General features: G+C 52.2%; 1 protein-coding gene across 3 annotated transcripts in view; it reads right to left on the bottom strand.

Moving 5' to 3' along the window:
* Grid1 (glutamate ionotropic receptor delta type subunit 1) overlaps nt 1-8,604 on the bottom strand; it is a 749,167-nt gene extending 740,563 nt beyond the window's left edge. For 2 of the 3 annotated variants that reach the window (XM_063275757.1, XM_039094853.2), the window contains exons 1-2: nt 8,381-8,604; nt 6,024-6,179 (exon numbers count right to left, since the gene is read on the bottom strand). In XM_063275757.1, the coding sequence (XP_063131827.1) occupies nt 6,024-6,179; nt 8,381-8,459 (235 nt within the window). In that variant the 5' untranslated portion in view covers nt 8,460-8,604. The remainder of the gene's footprint in view (nt 1-6,023; nt 6,180-8,380) is intronic. The other variant, NM_024378.3, reaches the window with a different exon arrangement.
* Nucleotides 8,605-20,593: the final 11,989 nt, after the last annotated feature.

Below are 20,593 nucleotides of genomic sequence, written 5' to 3'. Positions count from 1 at the left end.
CGTAACGGACAGACACACAGCAGCTGCACACTAACAGGGGCTGCACGCTAGTGGCTCAAAGTCGCTCGGGTCCCAGGCCCCGATACTGGGACTGTGTTGGCACAAGAGAAGATAGGCTATTGATAGAATTAAGTTTTCAAGTCAGCTAACCTTAAAATAGGGATGTCACTCTCCATTATCCCCGGAAGAGAGAGGTGGGGTCAGTTGACAGCATGTGAAAAAAAACCTGGCTCGGTATTGTTAGTATTAAAGAAGAATCATGGAGCCCAGAGCTAAGGAAGAAGCAGACTGGGGGAGCAGAAAAGGCAAGGACACAATTCTGTCCCAGGGTAACCATAAGGTACCATCCGTGCCAACACCTGGGCCTTAGCCCGCTGTGTCCAAATCAGGCTCGGGATGGATCAGGCCCAGTGAGCCCAAATCAGGCAGTAGAGACACCTTTCTGATGGCGTAGATGTCACACTCACTCGGAGCCCCTGGCAATGTCTCCAGCATCTTGAAGAAGACACCCTCAGGGGTGCCAGATGTGGCCTCAGAGGAACCTGTAATTCTGAGTAGAATTAAAAGAGGACAAAGTGGGGGACGGAGGGAGGGAGACAGAGAGAGAGAGAGAGAGAGAGAGAGAGAGAGAGAGAGAGAGAGAGAGAGAACCTTCACCAGAACTCAATAATAACAGTGTGGCAAGTGAGGGTCAGGGTGCCCACCAGGAAGGTGAACATGGTAAGCTGACCAGACCTTCAGAACTGGCTACCTATGCACCTCCTGAACTTTTTAAATCATATTTCTTCATCCCACCAACAATAAACTATACTTAGATAATCTTAGCTTCTTTAGTTTCTGTATGTGGTGTTAAGCATTGGGCTCGAGGTGTCACACATAACAGGTGAGCACTCTACAACATTCCCACTCTTTACTTCGTCTCCCCCAAACGTACCTCTTCTTTTTTGAAACAAAGTCTCATGTAGCCCAGGCTGGTATCAAACTGGCTTTGTAGCTGAAGATAAGCTTAAACTTCTGACCTTGCTCTTACCTCCCAAGTGCTGCCATTCCAGGTAAGCTCACCACACCTGGTTTGTGTGGTCTGAGGGTTAAAGCCGGGCTCCGGCATTCTAGACAAGCATTCTGCCAACTGAGTTACATCTCCAGCCCCCTTTACCTTCCTAAAATACTCGAGTGCTTCTGGTAACTAAAGACTATTGTGTACTTTTCTTTTCCCTGCCTCTCCCTTAAGCCCGTATCCTTTCTTGATGTGACAGATACATCTAAAGGCTCTCATCTTTTACTCACAGTAAAAGGTGATTTAGTGAAAGGAGACTCACGTTCAGCCCGTTCTTTTACGGATTTACATAATCTGCAGCTTGAGCAGGCACTGAAAAACAGTGTGACTTTTTCAATGCATTAGCATCTCTTCTTATACTCGTCTTGTAGAACACAGGTTTTCATACTTGTTAATGTAAACTTTACCAATCAAAGACGCAACATCGTAGAGCCTTAACTGTCCTGTGTTATGGTTTATTCATTTTAGACCCTTGGAAAATACATATTCTCTACACTATCCTAAAAGACAGTGTTTGGACGGAGTTTGTACCTGGGAAAATCACAGGTATAAATCTTAGGGCCAGAACATCCAAATTAAGGTTCTTGTTTTCTTCAGAAATACTTAAGAATGTATATCTCAGCACGAATGATGGCTTTCTTGAATGAATGAATGAATGAATGAATGAATGAATGGCTGACCATGCATATCAGGAAACACTTGCAGGCAGTATAAACAGTAATGCTTAGAATTAGTTCATGGAAGCTTCAGGAAAAAGCAGGATGGAGCAGAATGGGAGCCCTCTTCATTCACAAGGCACAGTGACAGGAAAAAGACTAGAAGGAAATAGCTCAGTAGAATTCAGGGGTGGGTGGGGGTTGCTCTGCTTCTTGCTGTTTTCTGTGCCTTCTGTGTTTTATGCACGAAGCACGCACTGGCCTCTTTCTCTCTCACATTTTAAAGTAGCATGTGTTCGTTGTAGCAATGCATTCCTTTTAGAGCTTTAGGGGGTTGGGGGTAAAAACTTAAAAACAAAAGGTCATTTAGGGAATTCACCTGCTTAAGGAACTAGGTGGCTGAAAGCATCAACAGCCCTAAGAGACGCTGAGGAAAAGTCATAGCTGGGTCAGGGAATAGGGAAGGAATTAATGTTTACTGAACACCAACCTCGGGCTTATGCAGGCAATTTATACGCGTCTCATCTCATTTAATCCTTCCAATGGTCCCAAGAGGCAGCAATACAATTATTCCCGTTTAACAGATCTAGAAGCAGAAGCTCAACACAGGACCAAGACTCCCCCAGGTCCTGCAATGAGGAAGGCAGGCTCTCTGCTAGATTTCTTTGGACTCCAGCAATAAGCCCCACCACCACTCTGGGTCATGATGCTGCCTCTCAAATCACGACAAAGCATCACTCCAACCTCAGACCCCTTGCTTGGGGCACACTGGGCACTTGTTCTCCCTAGGGTAAAGACTGAATCCCAGTATGCCCTGCATCCCCCAAATAATGTCTTCTACAATAAATGTCCATGCTCAGGAGAAAAGGCTGGGCTAGCCATCCAGCTAGAGCCAGCTACTGGGCAGACAAGTACCCCATAGAACACAGCCAAGAAAGGAGACCCAGTGAGCAGAATCCTTGCTCCACCAGCACGAGGCCAAGGGGGAGGGGGCCCGCTAAGCAATGCTCTGCTTTTCCCAGGGCCTCCAGGGATAGCTCCTCCCATCCCTTCTAGGCACCAGGAGCTAGGCAGTCATGGAATGGATAACAAGGTAGATTTCAGCCCATCCCACCCCCGAGGTTGAAAGTGTGTGCCAGCTTTAACCACCACACACCAAACTAGCAACAGGCCCTGACAAGGGTTCTTTACCTAGAAACTGCCAAGCCTCAGTATCTAACCCACTCGTTCCAGATGTGCAGAAACACTCCCAGACCCTTCTGAGACAGTCGTCTTGCCATTCTTAGAGACTGAGACATTTTTCCAGTTACACAAAAAAGGAAACTAATAGCCGTTTAAAAAAACAAACAAACAGGGTTGGGGATTTAGCTCAGTGGTAGAGCGCTTGCCTAGGAAGCGCAAGGCCCTGGGTTCGGTCCCCAGCTCTGAAAAAAAGAAAACAAACAAACAAACAAACAAACCAATACCTAAACAAGTTAAAGGCGCTGGCTGGAGACTTTATCGCCAGGAAAAGGTTGCACTTGGGGCATGAAGGTCAAATGGCATCTCACTATGCTTTGTTTGTTGTTTAAATTGTTCCATTGGTTGGCAAATTAAAGACCAGATATAAGAACCACGTGTGGTGCTGGAATAAGGCTGCCCTCTGATGCCAGCACTCAGGAGGATGAAGTGAAAGAGGAACCTGAGGTACAGAGCAAAACCCTGCCTCAAAAACAAAGTTATATTTTCAAACTGAAGAGCAGACCCAGGCACACACACACACACACACACACACACACACACACACACACACACTCTCTCTCTCTCTCTCTCTCTCTCTCTCTCTCTCTCTCTCCTTAAAGGAAGCTTTGTCTGGGTCCCCAGAGTAGCCCCTTATTATGTGAGGGCGGAGTATACTGATGTGAGGAAGAATACACTGTTTTCTTTTTTAAAGATTTATTTGTTTTATGTATATGAGTACCCCATCTTCAGACACACCAGAAGAGGGCATCGGATCCCATTACAGATGGTTGTGAGCCACCGTGTGGTTGCTGGGATTTGAACTCAGGACCTCTGGAAGAGCAGCCAGTGCTCTTAACCGCTGAGCCATCTCTCCAGCCCCACGGAGCATCTCTTAAAATCCTCAAGAAAAGGTGCATCTACAATACTAGGACTTTTCCCACCCACAAGGCACGGATCAACTGGAGCTGTGTGACAGCCTCTCCTTTCAGCAGAGGTGACCTCTCCAGGAAGCCACCTGCACAGTTCATCCATGTGTGTGTCCTGCCTCTGGTTATAACCCTGTGTAAGACTTGTCGCCTTCAGTCCCTGGGGTACTTCTGGTAGAGAGAGCTGTGCTTCCTTCAGGGCCAAAATGAAGGAGTAAAGGATGCCTGACACCTTGGAGAGAGTTGTCAGAAGCCACGCCCACAATAGAGGTGTGCTAATCTGATATAGGCCACAGACGGAGGTCCCCAAGTAACGCACCCACGAAAATGTCTGGGGTCAGAGGTCATCTAGAGACAGTTGTGGGGTGTGGCCGCATAAGAAGGACAGGCACTCCCCCCATGACTCTTCTTCAGAGAACATAAGACAACAGACATCTGCCAGCACTGGGAGCAGCATTTCACAGGCGTTTCTGTGTACTTTGCCTGGACGTACATAACTGTACCACATTTCCTCAGGTACCGCAGAGGCCAGAAGAGGGTGTCATATACTCCCGGAACTGAAGTTGTAAGATACCGTATGGGTGGCAGGAATCAAACCAGGGTCCTCTTCAAGAGTGGGAAGTGTTTTAAACTACCGAGCCACCACACTAGCCCCGGTAGTTCTCATAAGAAAACAACACCAGCCTCACCCTACCCACCACCACCATTCAGCACTTGAGACTGAAGAGTTGAGCCATTAAGACATCCTTTGAGCCTTACAGTCAGGCAGTCCCTCCCCAATAACTGGCCACCTTTTTCTGGAGTTAAAACCAGTAGGCCCTCAGAGGCCCTCCATGCTGTATGAGGATTCTAGCACTGTAGACTATATCCATGGGTGGCTCACCCAATCCTTGGCGATTACCAGGAGACTGGTAGGCAGTATAGAACCCTATATAACCCACAGCAACAGGAAGACCCTAGGCCCAGCAAGCCAAGGAGAAACTGACAGCAGAGCTCCCTGTCCTGAAGCCCCCCCCCCCCCCCGCCAGTTCTGGAAAGAAGTCCCCACATGCTATGCTTCTGACTGTATCCAAGGCACTAGATCCACAGGGAGCCTTGCTTGTGGTAAACAAGACAAAGGGGAGGGGGGAAAAGAATGGTTGAGCAGGTACCTGCCAGGACCTTGATCAGAAATCAACATCCATGAGAGAGGGGACATTTCAAGAGCAGCCAGCAGAGTGGGTGTGGAGGATGCACAGGAAGGAAAGGAAGAAAGGAAAGGGGCTGCTGTCACTGATGTATCAGAAGGCATCAGACAATGGGCATCTGCCAATGCTAAAAGCAGCAGCTACCATTACTTAATGCATGTGTGTTTTACCTGCACATAGGCAAATATGGTGCCAGAGGAAGCCAGCAAAAAGTGGTGGCCTCACTGGCTGCCCACCTGTTGCCCCTGCCTCCGCGAATCCTAAGCGAGCTATCTGCGGGGAAAGACTGCTGCCCTGGACAGCTAGTATTTTTCTGCCATCAGACCTAGTCCAGCTAGGCTCTTTTCCTGAGCAAACAGCGCCCACCTCCGGTCCAGGCGGCAATGTCTCCTAGGTCCACCGCGCAGGCACAAGCAAAGACAGTTCCAAACACAGTAGAGAGAGGCAGAGAGAAGCGGAGGACCCGAGGGGCAGAAGCCTCTAGGACCCACAGAGTGTGCAACCGAGCGCCGGTCAGGCTGTGCTACAGACAGGACACACAGGAAGAGCTCTGAGCTCCGAGCTCCCGTGGGCTAGGACACAAGAGGCTTCTGGGGACGTGCACGCGACAACGGGAACCCGACACGAAGACACACCCACCCACAAACACGCGAGAAACAAAGACCGCCCTGAGCCACACGCCTGCTCGGTGGCGGCGCAGAGCGCACACGCGCATCACCTGGCCGGAAAGAAGCCGCACAGTCCTGCCAGGAGAGCCGTTTGCGGTGCGTAGAGGCTCTCTGCTTGCCCAGACAGCACCAAGACGCCCTACCTTGCAAGGCCTGGGAGGACACACCACCATGCCCGACATAGCAGCCGACTGAGTGCCCAGGAGACTCTGTACAACGGATTGGTAGCAACCCTACCTGGACCCACAGCTGCAAGGCCTCACTGCCTGCAGCTTAGTGACTCATGCATGGGCTCAATGACCACTCACCTTCCTGCACCGCCTGGAACGGATTATTGGCCTCGATGACCTTGATGGAGTAGGTGATCTTCTCACTCTGCAGGATGTCATCATTGAGGCTCAAGTCTGATACAGCCAACTGGAACACTCTGTCGTCCTTGGCTGCGTTCTCCTCGAAGATGGCACCTGAGGAAGAAGAGGGGTTAAGACCAGACCTGGAGAGGAACCCTTCCCATCTTCCTTTAGCCCTAGGATCAGGCCATTGCTTGGACTACTAGGTACCAATTGGTGGGAGGACTGAGCTACACTTTGGTTTGGTTGAGTTTATAATGTTTTTTTCTGAGACAGGTTCTCCTTCTGTGCCCCTAGCTGCCTTGAAGTCATGGTGATTCTTCATGTCTCGGCCTTCCCAAGTAGTGAGATTACAGACATGAGGCACCAGCCTCAGTTCAACATCGTGTGCTGATTGTTGATTGGGTAGTTTAAAGATCTCCCACCATAACCCAAACAGGGCGTGCTCCCCTCCCCACATCATACACGTGCACGGCTGACAGGAGTTACACATGCATATCCCACATGCTACCATCAGGTTATATGTGCTTCAGAAGCAAAGCACCACATGTTCCAGCCATGACCCATACAGTAAGAGGCTGAGCTAGCCTCGACTCAGATGCACCTGCTGAGGTCCCATAAATCCCATCCCAGGAACCAGAGTGAAGTCTCCAAAATGGTAAAGTCCCCTATCCCAATTCCAGGATGGATTGATGGCTTTTTTCCCCTTCGCGTTCCCTGCTGAATGCAGAAGTGAGAAGATGGTCACAGCCGGCTCTCCTGCACCAAGAGCTTTTTCTCTAAGCATAAGGCATTGATAGCCAGCATCTTGCATGGTCAAGATGCTACCAGGCCTGCTGCCTCTGGTCTCCGTTTCTCACTTCCTCTTCCTGTATGTATGGAAGGGGTGGGGCTATATCCTAAACCCCTAGACATTCTGATCTAGCAAGACTAGGGAGTCCCAGAAGAAACCACTCTTGAACGGCCCTTCTAAAAGCACGAACGGCTTCACTGACCCTGCCCTTATAGCGGAGATCAGTTGGACTGCTGCTCTGGGGTCCTCACTGCGCTCCCCCCTCCCACGGCCCCCTTGCTAGGCGCCGAGGGTCCTTGCCAAGGTCCTATTGCTTGGCCTTCTAATTGCCCTGGAGCCAAGAGCTGGGTAGGAGAAGGACTCGCTCCCGAATTCCTCACTATACTGGAGCCGCAATGCTGACCGTGAGACCCACTCCGGCTCCAGGGCGGGAAGCACGTTTGGATCCTAGCCCGGCACCGACACCGGAGGGGAGCTGCAGCCCTTAGAGACTCTGTCCCTGTCACCCCCTCCACCTTCTGCCCCGCGGGTAACATCAGCCACGTTTTCTCACACCTCCCAACCCCCAGTTTATCCGTGTTAGCTGGTCTTTCCCAACTTCCGGAAAGGCGACTGCAGAGGGGCTCCCCGAAAGCGACCGCTCTTGGTCCCCCAACCGGGCCCAACTTCTCGAGATCTCAGCCATTGTACTCTAAACTCCTGATCACCTCTTCTCTGATCGCCCCTTCCTCTGCTTTTCCTCTTCTTCCTCTCCATCCATCTCTTCCTGCTCAGCGCCCCCCACCCCACTGCTCCTTCCGTCCACCCCTACCATCCACACTGTATGTTGGCCCCAAGACTTAGATCAGGCAGAAACTCTAGGACTGTCCAGGATTGGGCTGCAGTTGCCACAACCAGATACACACACACACACCCCCACACAGAAAGCTACACAGACACACACCGGGAAACGGGCAAGCACTGTGTCCACTCTAACAGGCTGACAGAACGCGACAGTCGCACTAAGGCTCAGATGGCCCCGCACACCCCAACGCCCTCTCACAGTGACACCAACACCGTGCCAGGTGCATACACACTGGCACGCTGACAGCACCCATCCAGACACACATGGTTCCGCTCTGGCCTCTTTGATCTTGCCCTGCCAACTTAGCTAGCCCCAAGCCCTGTCCGACCCTGGCCCCAACGTTCAAGCTGTGCCGAGGGGTCCAGCCCACCGACGGCCCCGCCAGGGGCACGCACCTCGACAAGGGTCTATCCCCAGGTTCCCCGCAGCCGCGGCCCTAAGTGTCGGCAGAGGCCGCGGGGCCCCGCGCACTGACAGGAGCCCCGGGGAGTAGCGAGGAGCCCGCAGGAGCGCCAAGCGGCCAGAGCACGGCTCCTCCGCGGGGCGGCGCGGGCCTTCGGGGGAATACCGACTACCGAGCCCCTCGGCCCGGGGAACCGCTAAGTTTGGACTCTGCGCATCACTGGCTCTATTAGGTGGCCCCCGCCCAGCCTCGGCCCGTCTGCCCTCCGAGCTCACCGATGTGGATGATGGAGTCGGCCCGCACCGTAACGCACTGGCATATCCAGGGAAGAAGCCACAGCGTCAGCGCTTCCATGTCCCCCGGGCGCGCGGCTCATCCGCCCGGGCCCGGGGCGAGGCCGAGGGCAGCGCGGAGCGGGGAGGCGCCGGTCCCGGTGCAGTCCCGGGCCGCTCCCCGGGAGAGCCGAGCCCGCCCGTGCGTCTTCCCCCGCGCTCCCGCCCCTGCGCCCTGCGCCCGCCCCAACCCAGCCCAGCCCAGCCCAGCGCTCTCGGGCTCCCGCGCCGGCTCTGGTTGCGGTTGCGGCGGCGCTCGCAGCCCGAGCACAGGCCGGCGCGGCGGGGGCGGCCCGCGGCTGTGGCGGCGGCGCTTCCAGCGGCTTAAGCGGCTCTGGGGGCGGCAGAGGCAGAGGCGGCGGCGGCCCGGCCCGCGCGGCGGCTCCGGGCTGGCTGTGTGTCTGAGCCCAGGCGAAGAGCGAACTGCGGAGGACGCCCCCTCCCCTCCCCCTCCCCCTCGGCGGCGCTCCCCCTCCCCTCCCGCCCGCCTCCCTCCCCTCCGCCCTCCTCTCCACCACGTGACTGCGGAGCCTTAGCCTAGCCGCGCGCCGCTCGCCCGCTCGTTGCACGGAGGGGGCGCCCGGTACTCCGCGCTCCCGACCGGGGGATGCTACGAGGACGGCACCACGGAGGGGACCTGGCGGGTCTGAAGCGAGTCTAGGCTTGGCCGTGTGGGCCTGGCCTCCGGGTTCGCTGGAGAAACGGAGGAGGCACAGCCATCGACAACCCTCGGGGAGGGGGAGCTCGGAACTCGCTGGCGCTGGGGGGACTTCAGCGGAGATTCTGCAGTCCTGCGGGTGGCCAGAAAGGACAGCCGCTCTCGGAACCCGACCCCCAACTCTAGCAGCCTGCGGAAAGACCACAGCCTGGGGCACCGAGCCAGGCACCGGGATGCTTAAAGGGCAGGCGGCGGGCTCGAACCCTGGCTGTCCGGGCAGACTTCGGCGGGCGTCCATCCCCCGCCCCCGGGGCGGTGCACTAAGCCGGGAGTCGGGCAGGAGGCTCCGACTCTGAAGCCCAATTCATGGCCGGAAACCGGCGCAGCCGTGACCGCGGCGCCTGGACGTGAGGAGCCTTCCAAGCGGCCGTCGCTCTCAGGCAGCGACCTGCACGAAGTCTTCTAGCGCGAGCCCGGGTAGAGAGCCCGCTCCCAGCCGCGGTAGCAGAGCCGGGCTCCCTCCGCCTTCGGGTTCCCTGATTCTGGCCGACCACCACCGTGAAGCTGCTGAGAAGGGGGTGGGGGGGGGGTAAGGGGACTCGCAATCCGGGCTCACAATCCTCTCCCCCAGGTCCTAGTTGGACGAGGCTCCACTTAACACACCCAAGATTTCAGGGAAAACAGTTGAGCCCTCCAGGATTCTGATTCCCTGAGTCCAGCTGAGCCTGGCAGAACTGGGCGCCTAGATGAGCACTGGTTCAAAGGACCAAGATAGGCTTTGCTGTGGCTTTGCCTAAAGCTCCCAGCACCGTGGGAAAGGTAGACACCCATACAGGTCACGAATAGATGTGGAGAGGGCAGTTGAGGAGCTTTGGGCCTGGACCCTGACCTAGCCTGAATGAGAAAGACAGGAAGGAGAAGAGCGTTTCCAAAGGCTACTAGGGGAGGAGAGGCTTGCAGGCATTCGGTGCTGCTAGTGAGCCAAGACAGGAAGGGAAGAGAGGATTGTGTGGGGAGCAGTGCATTTGTGTGTGTGTCAAGCCGCCAGCCACTGAGTTGTCACTGGCAAATTCTGCTTTTAAAGGGTTGGCGAGGAGGCTGTGCAGAGAGAGGCGGGGAGGGGGAGGGGGAGGGGGGCTGGAAGCTGTTAGGCAGTGTCTCAACTGACCAGAGGGGTAACGGGACTGTGCGACATCAAGGAGCACTGTTCTGCGATGAAGGGGCATGCATGTCTGCAGGTGGGAGGGAGGCTGGGCCGCAGAACTAAGTGTAGCCCTACAGAACTCACCTTTTCAAGAAACATACCTCAGAACCCTGCGGTGGAAGGGGGAAATGCCTATCTAGCTGATCCAAAATCCCCATGTCTTTCAGCCCTGCAAAGATCCCCCGTTCCCTGGCTGAAACGTTGTGGGAGGTGGGAAATAAAGTCTGGTCAGCCTCAGGATTTACCAGTGTGGTTCCCGTGGGTACTGACTCCATGGTGGGAAGACCATAAGTGTTACGGTAAACACAGGCACACCATCCAATCCTAATCTGGATGATGGACCCACTCTAGTTTGAGACCGGTCACACCTCAAGTTGGAGCCCCTGAAAATTTTTAGCCTGGAGAAACCTTCCCTTCTGAGCTGGGCACTCCTTGCCTTCAAACCCCGGGGCTACTGAGTCATCTGCCATCGGCGGGTAATCCAGAGAAGCTGGGTCTGTGCAACTGATCCACAGAGCACTCCACACAGGCAGGCCAAACTAGAAGGTCCTGCACACTTCATCCCCGCCATTAGGGGAATTCTGCACACTCTTACTTCTAGAGAAGTCCAGAGATCACAAGAGACCAAAGCTTAGCCATCTCTCAGCAGGATGATTGCGGTCTAGTCTCTGTTGCATGAAGTTCTGATTGGCAGCTCCCAGTGGGCAGGCCTGGGGCTTTGCCCACCCAACCTTTGTTTCTAGCTGTGCCAGCCTTGACAAGCCCTAACCATATCTGAGGCTGCAAAACTACTAAGTCAAGATCAAGTGTCTTTTTTTTTCTTTCTTTTTTTTTTTTTTTTTTTTTTGGTTCTTTTTTTTTCGGAGCTGGGGACCGAACCCAGGGCCTTGTGCTTCCTAGGTAAGCGCTTTACCACTGAGCTAAATCCCCAGCCCCTTTTTTTTTTCTATTTATTATTGACTTTATCATTTATTATTGACTATTGTTTTGTTTTTGAGAGAGAACAAATATTTTTTTTTTTTTTTTTTTTTTGTGGAGACTGACTCCATGGTGAAAAGGTGGTGAGTGTGATGTGGTCACCCCTTAGAGCCTCCAATCTATGTAGCCCTGGCTGTCCTGGAGTATGCTTTGTAGACCAGGCTAGCCTCACACAGAGATCTGCCTACCTCTGCGTCCTGGGTACTAGGATTAAAGGCATGTGCCACTATGCCTGGCAAAATCAGGTTTGTTAAACTCAGGAAATACAGCACAAGCTCACCATCCGGTAATAACCTAGAGAGCAAAGACAAGCTAACAGTGTCTAGGCCTCAGGATGCATACCCACCGCACAGAGGGAAAGACGTTGCACACAAAAGATTGGATTTGCCCAAGACATGGGATGAGTTGTCGGGAGAACCAGAACTCAGTCTTCTTGGGTCTTCCGTCCCTACTGTGTTTATGGAGATCAAGAATGAGTCAATCAATCCAACCCTTTAGTTGTAGCTCAGCCAACACCAGGAATTGCCTTTGAAAGGGCTCTTCAGTTCGATGGTTCTAACTACAGTTATTTAGCATGAAGACCTATGTTCAACCCCCCTGGTCCTTCCTAGGGGGTAGCTGTTTACATGCAAGGACACTGAAGAGGGTTTTAGTCATCAGGCCTGTCCTGGGAGCCAGCAATTTGCAGCCAGAAATACAGATAAAATGCCCAGGCAAAGAGAGAGGCCATTTGGAAGACACAACCATTGTGACTGTCACTCTTGAAACACAAATCACCTTTCTCCATCACTACTCTCTCATTCCAGCCAATAACTGAGTCAAGGAAAGGACACCTGTCACCTTCCTGTGACCTGTCACCCCTGGCAGATCTGAGGAACCTCCGGCCCAAGGAGAGCCACCACCTGATCAGCCCCAGAACCCTAGGATGAGCTCACCTGGGGAGCTGTCCGGACTATCGACTATCCGCCTTTCTCCCCACAGCAGGGCTGCCAGTCCAGCCAGACTTGCAGGAAGGGTGCAGCTGGCAGACAAAAGGGTGCTACCCCAAGGAAGTCTACAGCTTTGACTCTGGAAGCTTAGCTCCCTTGTGTGCACGTGGAAGAGTTTAGGCAGAGACCCAAGCCAAGCTGGGTAGGGGTCAGCTGTCATCTAGGAAAGAGTGCTCACTACCCACAGACTCCAAGGAACCTGCTCACTGGTAGACATGAGCCCAGGAGACCCACTGCCTCCCTACTCAGCTTCCCACTGTGCAGGCTACTGGGGTATGCCCCCAGATGACAACGATGACTCCTCCTCTTCTTCCTCCTCCTCTGCCTTCTCCTCCTCTCCCTCTTTCTCTTCCTCCTCTTCCTCCTCCTTCTCTTATTCCCCCTCTTCCTCCATTTCCTTCTCCTCCTCTTCCTCCTCCTTCTCTTCTTCCTCTTCCTCTTCCTCCTCTTCCTCCTCTTCCTCTTCCTCTTCCTCCTCTTCCTTCTCTTCTTCCTCTTCCTCTTCTTTCTTCTCCTCTTACTCCTCCTCTTCCTCCTCTCCTTCCTCCTCCTCCTCCTCCTCTTCCTCCCCTTCCTCCTCCTTCTTTAACACACTCCCTTATTGCTTATTTCCTCTGTCCCCTCAGCAGCCATCAGGCACATTTGTTGAATGACAATGGCCCGGCTCTGCTTTGTCTCCTTTGCCAACCTCTCTCATCTCATTTTTAGTACTTATATCTATTTGATCATCCTTTATATGACTTTATTTTTTTAGTTTGCTTTCCCTCTTGGTCGTTCTCTTGAGTTTTTGCTTTCAAATTTCCCAGGCCAGCAATCTCTCGTCTCGCTTATTCCATGATTGGAAGCTTCATTGATTTCGTCTTTGGTTTTATGGAGGAGGAGAGTGTGGCTGGAGAAAGTGCAGCTGAGGATAGTCTCCCCTGCTGAGTCACCAGGGCAGGACCTGCTGGCCTGACTCCTACCTGCACTTCTGAGGGCACTGTCAATAGTACAGCCATCACCATGGCTGGCAGCCCAGAAGCCACATGCCACAGGCCAATGAGGAGAAAAAAAGGTCACTCCATGTGTGATCATACCCAGGCAGGAGCACCTCCTCTTTGTAAGGAAAAGACCTCCTTTTATTTATCCCCGTATACAGGACAGGAGGCTCAGTGTGATTAGAACCAACCACTCCAAAAAGTTACTTGTGGAAAAATTGCCTCCTTTGAAAAAGCAGGCTAGAGCGTTGGCTCTGATCAGGAAAGGGTGCTCTGGGCTGGAAGAGCATCAGGGTCAAACCACAACTCAGGCCATCTGACGCTCCCACAAAAACACTCTGGAACAGGCATGACCCCACACACACACACACACACACACACACACACACACACACACACACCAGACACACCATTCTGGCTGTCACGTCAGCCTGAGGCCTTTGGAGGAGCAGTGTTTTCGTCCTTCCCATCCAAGGCTCTGTAGTCTGTAAACTCGGGGAGTCTGCAGACACCCAGACCCAACAATGCATGAGTACGGGGTCTCCTGCTGCCACTCAGACCTTTCAAGCCACAGCCATGAGAGGCAGGCACTCTAAGCACAAAGGCCAGCCCTGCCCCATCCCAGTTACTTGCTGACTCTCAGGCCTCCCAGCCGTGGTGCCTAGCACAGGTTCTCCACTCTATTCCACCACCCCGGCATCTGCATCCCTGTCTTTTTAAACCTTGGGGACCACTGTCCCATCCCTACATGGTTGGCAGGACTAAGTGTCAGGGACCTGAACCCTAGCCTGTCTGTCTACTTCAGAGCCAAATCTGGCCCCAGCACCCTCATCAGGCGTGGCCCAGCCAAGCCAAGACAGAGAATGCCCCAGAGCTCAGTCCTCCTCACTGCTGCTCAGGGCTCCTCGTGCAGCTGCCCAGAACATTGACAAATCCTAAGCTGAAAGGGTGACTGGAGTTTAGAATGTCACCGTGTGTTCTAGACAGGAAGGGAAGGGAAGAAAAGCCAGGAAAAGAACATCACGATATGAAAGCACAGATTGGAGGGCGCTAGGATGGAGGTTGCCAGAATGGTGCTGGTGGGTGATGCAGAAGCCGGACATGCCCTTCCTACATACATATCTACAGAGCAGGCACCCTGGGTGGCCATTTTGCTGCAAAGACGAGTCAACCATGGTATCTTCAGTGGGCATCCTAGGGAAGTCAGGGGTCCCCTGACCTATAAAAGAATCCAAACAGATCTAGAAATATGGTTCAATGATAAGAACACTCAACCTTCTTCCAGAAGACCCAAGCTCAGTTCCCAGTACCCATGTTCTGCTCCTTACAACTAGCTAAACTCAGCTCTTAGGCATCTGCTGCCCTCTTGTGGCCACCAGGCACACCTACATCCACACAGTATACACACAGTAAATAAAAAATATAGGGGCTGGGGATTTAGCTCAGTGGTAGAGCGCTTACCTAGGAAGCGCAAGGCCCTGGGTTCGGTCCCCAGCTCCGAAAAAAAGAACCAAAAAAAAAAAAAAATAAAAAATAAATGTTTTTTCAGAGAGTCCTAACTGGAGGAAAAGACCTTTGGCTGCCTGGCTACCAGGAAACTCGTGGGAAATTTTCCCATCTTGCCTCTGTACAGAATGCTCTCTGACACTCATATGTCCTCTGCTGTCCCCAGGGGTGAGCAGCGGGTACCCACACGTGAGGTAGGAACTTGGGGATCAGATGGCCTTGGTCCAGCCTAGTCCTTGTCTACGACAGTGCTCCTAATGATGTCAGCCTTCACAGTGTAAGTTCCAGATGCAGCTAAAAATTACAGGAGGTGCACCCACCTCCCACAGCCTGTCAGATGGAGCCCAGCAACAGACTCAGCCCAAGCCTGCAGCTCCTCAGATCCGTGCCCCAACGCATCCAGGGTGGGCTGCGTCCACATAGATTCTTGGCTCACCCTGCACCTCCCCAGGCCCTCCAACTCGACACAGCCTTCAACATGGCCATTTCCGGGAGCAGGCTCTGTACTGTAAAACTTGATTGTAATTGATTTTTCTGTTTTGATGCCAAGGTGTATTTAGCACCCCGTAAACCCGAAAATAGAGGGGTGCTGCCTCCAAGGATCACTCCTTGTAAGCTCAACTTGAAAGAAGGGCTCCCTAGGGCTCCTTCGGGTGAAGCATGAACTTACAACCACCTTGGGCCACCACTGAAGTCCTGGGCAACCTCGGGCAAAGTCCTAACTGTCCAGAGAGAACTGGTAGATAGAGATGGTCCCAGGATTTGGGTATGGGGACATAAAAGAGGGAGTAAGGGGGATCTGGGCGGGGGCAGAGACTCTGCCACATGTCTAACCCTTTATAGGCCAGACCTGGGCCTTGCAGTCCTCAAGTCTCTCAGTGTACGATGGAGACAAGGTCGGGTCAAAGGCGCTGAGGTTAAACACCTTGGGGTTGCTCTCCTGTTACGTTTGTTTGTTTGTTTGTTTGTTTGTTTGTTTGTTTGTTTACTTTGCTTTGCTTTTGGACACAAGGTCTCCCTTTGTAGTCCTAGCTAACCTCACCCTCCTCAGGGTTGTGATTACTTGCCCAGGGTCCAGGTTCTCTACAACTGCTTCGGGGTCAGGATAAATTAAAGATAAAGGGGAAAGGGGTAAGTATCCCTCAGAGGTCAGGGGTCAGAACCTAAGCACTAGAGGCACCCACAGCACAGACACTGGATCCACTCCCACCAGTGATCCACACAAGACCTTGTCAGAACAGGGCTCTTGTGTCCACTTCACAAATGAGACCACAGTTAGCACACAGCAGGAAAGTTTGCGGATGGAGCAAACCCTACCATCTGTTCCCTCCAAAGATTTCCACACCCTAACCCTTGGGATATGTTAAATACAACCTGATTTGGGGGGGGGGATGCAGGTTTAAGTTAAGTATCTGGACATATGGAGATTGTACTCAATTGTCAAAATGTCCCTACACACAATAATGAGTGTCACCGTGTAGCCTGTGTCTCTACAGAGGCAGAGACCAGGATGGTGCACCCACGAGCCAAAGAACTCCAGCAGCCACCAGAAGCAAGAAGAGCAAAACCTGATTACCCAGAGCCTTGGAGGAGGAGGAGGAGGAGGAGGAGGAGGAGGAGGAGGAGGAGGAGGAGGAGGAGGAGGAGGAGGAAGAAGAGGAAGAGGAGGAAGAGGAGGAAGAGGAGGAAGAGGAGGAAGAGGAGGAAGAGGAGGAAGAGGAGGAAGAGGAGGAAGAGGAGGAAGAGGAGGAGGAGGAAGAGGAGGAAGAGGAGGAAGAGGAGGAGGAAGAGGAAGAGAGGGGCCTGGCTGACTCTACCCAGCTTCCCAACCAACAGAGAAAAAGAAGTTATCTCAAGTTCGATGATTTAACAACAAAGCTACAGTAAATTAACAAAACGAAGCAGCCTAAACCTGGAGCAGCTTAGTGTAGTCCACAGGACCCAAGCCTAGAAACAAACCCCAGCTCCCTAGAAGGGTCAGTCCCATATGAGTCCAGGCTGCAGATGCCCCAAGCATCAGCCATGAGTGCCCTCGTAGAAAGACAATAAAGTAGATGGAAAGGCAGAGAGATCCCTCAGTGAGGAACCACCATTGGATCTTTACTGCTTCCCCTCAGCCTGTGTGGGGCACAAGGTCAAGGGAGACAGGGGTCAGTAGAAGAGACTGCTGGGCATAGCCACCAGGTGGCAGGTGTGTCTGAGACCGCCTGCAATCTGCCTTACTTCCCAGGTAGCAAGCTATTTTGTTTTCTATTCAAAAAAGCCTGCTTCAAGGTCTCCTTTGGTCTAGATCATGTGGAAAAGAGCATCATCCCCACAACTCAAAACACCACAGCCAAGATCTTCCTTCAACCAGGGGCGGCTCTGTGGGTCTTTCAGGACCATGCCATGTTGGCTAAAGCTCTGATCATGAAGAATAAAAGTGCCGTGGGCACTCGATGGATGAATGGCTGTGCCTCCTGGTTTTCTCTTCTTCCTACCTAGAAAACAGACAGGGTCTTAGAAGCCATTGATTATGCCAAGACCTTGAGAAGCTACTCATGGATGACCCTGAGCTAGCCCAGAGGCTTGCGACTTCATGAGCCCCTGCTCCAGAGCCAGCTGTACCTCCTCAGTGCTATCATGCAAGCATCTCTGTGTCAAGAGACTACTGGCCCTCACTGACGCCACCCACCAGTGAGTTCATGATTCTTCTGTCTTGATGTTGTTACTGTTGTGTTACTGTTTCACTGAGGAGTTTTCTTTTGAGTCTTACTTTGTATCCCAAGTTGGCTTCAAACTTAGGCTCCTCCTGTTTTGGCCTCCCAAGTACTGGGCTTATAAAATTATCCCACCAGGCTGAGTGACCTGTCCTTTTTTCTGTTCATGGACAGAAACTGTTTAATTTTCTTATGGCTTGGCTTCCAATCATAGTAAATCCAAAGGCAGAACACTTCCCTACCATGCACAGGAGCCAGCACCACAAGGGACAGGAAACTCCACAGAGGAAGGAATTGTACTTATCTCTTATTTCCAGGACCCAGAACAGTGGCTGTCATACCCAGGAGATTTTGATACCTGTTAAGTCGATCAGTTAGCATTTCGATAAAGCTTTCCTGAGAACACGGTTTTTAATAGCCGATCACGTTCTGTCCCATGGGACAGAGCACACTTCATATAACTGGTCACTTGTCATTGAATATTTTCTTCACATTGCAAATGATACTACGGTAAGATATTCGTATATTTTTTTCTGCTCTCGTGCAATTGTTTTCTTAGGATAAATGCCCAGAAGTGGAGCTATTAGGTAAAAGGCTATAAAATATTTAAGTCTTTTAACGTATAATTCCCAAAGTACTCTTCAAAGCCATTTTTTAAGTCAATTTACACTCCGGAGCACAATTCATGAGAGCATCGTCTCTTCACCATCCCCAATGTAGGGGATTATTCATTTCTTTTTCTTTTTTTCTACCCTGGTAAGTAAGCATGGCTATCTCAAAACTGTGGCGAAGCGCATTTCCAACTCTCTAGGAACACTGAGGACTCTGCCAGTTTGTGGGTCTTTGGGGTCCCCTTCCAGAAGTTCCTGGCACCTGTTCTTTTGTTGCAGGTGCCACAGGTAGTGTTGGTGAAGTCCCTTGGCCAGTGTTCAATCCCCTCAGGAAGAGGAGCAGGAGCGACAAAGTGTGGGAAACAAGGGTGCCTAAGACAAGGACCCTGGGTGCCCAGAAGGTTTCCGAACCCTAATCACTAATGAAGACATCCTCCAGTGAGGCTGGTCACCTGCTAAGAGGTATACTGGGTGGGACAGACAGACACACATGTTGATGTTAGGTCGAGAGCTTAGGGGCCGCAGTGATCTTGGATAGGTACAGAGGTAAACAGGACCTTCTGGAAGTAGGGTGTGGGAGAGCTGATATCAGGTTCTAACAGAGCTAGAAGACAGGGCTGCCCCAGCAGGGATGAATAAAAAGATCAGGAGAGACTTCCAAGAGAAAGACACCACAGAAGCATAAGATGCGACCCTCTGAGATGGGTTGTCCTTTAGGACTGCAAGCCTGTGACCTCAAATGGAAATGAGCCTTCTCAGAGGACAACCTTAGCAGCTACTCGGAAACCCGTGGAGGAGCACCAGGCACAGAAAAGCCCCAAGCAGAACGGAGACAGTGATCTCCCACTCTCGAACACACCACCGTCCTCTATCGCCCCCCACTCCTGCAACCAGTCGACAATACAGGGAGCCCACCAGGACAGCTGCAGTTGCCAAGCTGGACCAACTAGCTCTCCCAGAGCAGCCGTGGTGCAATGCTGCCCTCTGCTGGTTATTTCTGAAAATACAGAGCTTCGAGGAGCATAAGGAAGAGGCTCACCCTGGTGAAGCTTGAGTCTTGGTCTTTATGAAAATAAGTCGGGGTCCCCCAATGTATTGTGGGAGATTCTGGGATTGTTCCACGTCCTGGGTTCTTTCCAGGAGAAAGCTGTGGGAGGGACCCTTAGGCCATGCCACAAAAGTGGGACGGGAGGGTGACCTCTTTTGGCCTCTAGGAAGGGGGAAGAGGGAAACCAAATGTGGGGGTGGGGTGGAAGGGTCAGGTAGAGGAGACTGGTTTCATTTGTGCCACAGCATGACCACTGGCTTGCTCCCCCAGGCTTGCAGGAGTGCATCAATGGGGAGCCAGGCATGGGCAGCTCTCCCAGGGAGTGAGCAGCTACTGTAACTTTTTTAAATTAAAACAAAAAACCTTGAAGAAAATGACTTTCTTTTTCTAAGTGTAACCTCAGTATTTATGTAATTTGTACAGGGCCATGCCCCACCGTCTTAAAATCCCCTTGGAGACCCTGAGTCTGGGCTAGCATAGGAGAGGGTGTTTCACCCTTTGTCAGAGCCAGCCTAAACCACCTGTATCCATTAAAGGAGCTTTTTCAGGGGGGCAGCTGGGGTAGGGTGTGGTTAATCCCTTGCTACTGTCTTCAGTAGGAACAAGCCTGCCTCTGTGGTTAGATGAAGGGGTAGGGGAAGGTTTTATGCATAGCCTAGGTATCGTGGGGATGGTCTGCTGACATGTTTGAGAGCCCCTTTAGCCTCTAATCCCCATTGCTGTCTTCCCCAGCCGGGATGCCACCTTTCTAGCCTTTCTCCTGGAAATTGACAGGGTGTTTGGGTGGCTTTCAAGACTGGGGCATGGTAAACCAGAGGCCAGAGTAGGGACAGCTTGGGACTCAGGTCTGTAAATACCCAGCCCCCTTCTCTTGTTTCACTCCACAGCCGCCCACTCACGGCCCCTCCCCCCAACGCCGGAGGAGGTGTTGATTCCGGCCAGTGGAAAGAGTGAATCAGGCAAAGCGCTTACCACCACCTGTGCTGTGTGATCATGGCCTTGGAAGAAGCTGTTTGTCAGGACTGAGGTGGTATTTCTATGTGCAGCAACCCTTGGTGTTCCCCTTCCCAAGTGGCTCTGGGTGTGTGTGCCTGTGTCTGAGTGAATATATGTGTGACTGTGGAGTGTGTGTGGGAACATGCGCGGTTTCTACTTCTCCTGGGATGTTGGCCCACATCCTCTGTACAGAGTTCTCTTTTGTATTAAAAAAAAATTACTCTTTCAATTAATAAATTAAAAATAAAAATAAAGAAAACAAATGTTTGTGCACAGAAAAAAAAAGAAAGGGAGGAAAGAAGGAAGGGAGGGAGGGAGGGAGGAAGAAAGGAAGGAAGGAAGGAAGACTCTATTGCCTGCTTCTGGAGCCCCCTTCTTCAAACTGGGTTGCCTCGTCCAGCCATAATATAGGGGGAAATGCCTAGTTTTATTGCAACTTGATATGTCACGTTTGGTTGATAACCCTGGAGGCCTGCCAATTCTGAAGGGA

Source organism: Rattus norvegicus, chromosome 16, assembly GCF_036323735.1.
Source record: "Rattus norvegicus strain BN/NHsdMcwi chromosome 16, GRCr8, whole genome shotgun sequence".
NCBI lineage: Eukaryota > Metazoa > Chordata > Mammalia > Rodentia > Muridae > Rattus > Rattus norvegicus.
The sequence above is the reverse complement of the archived record's forward strand: the minus strand, read 5'-3'. Positions and strand labels throughout refer to the sequence as shown.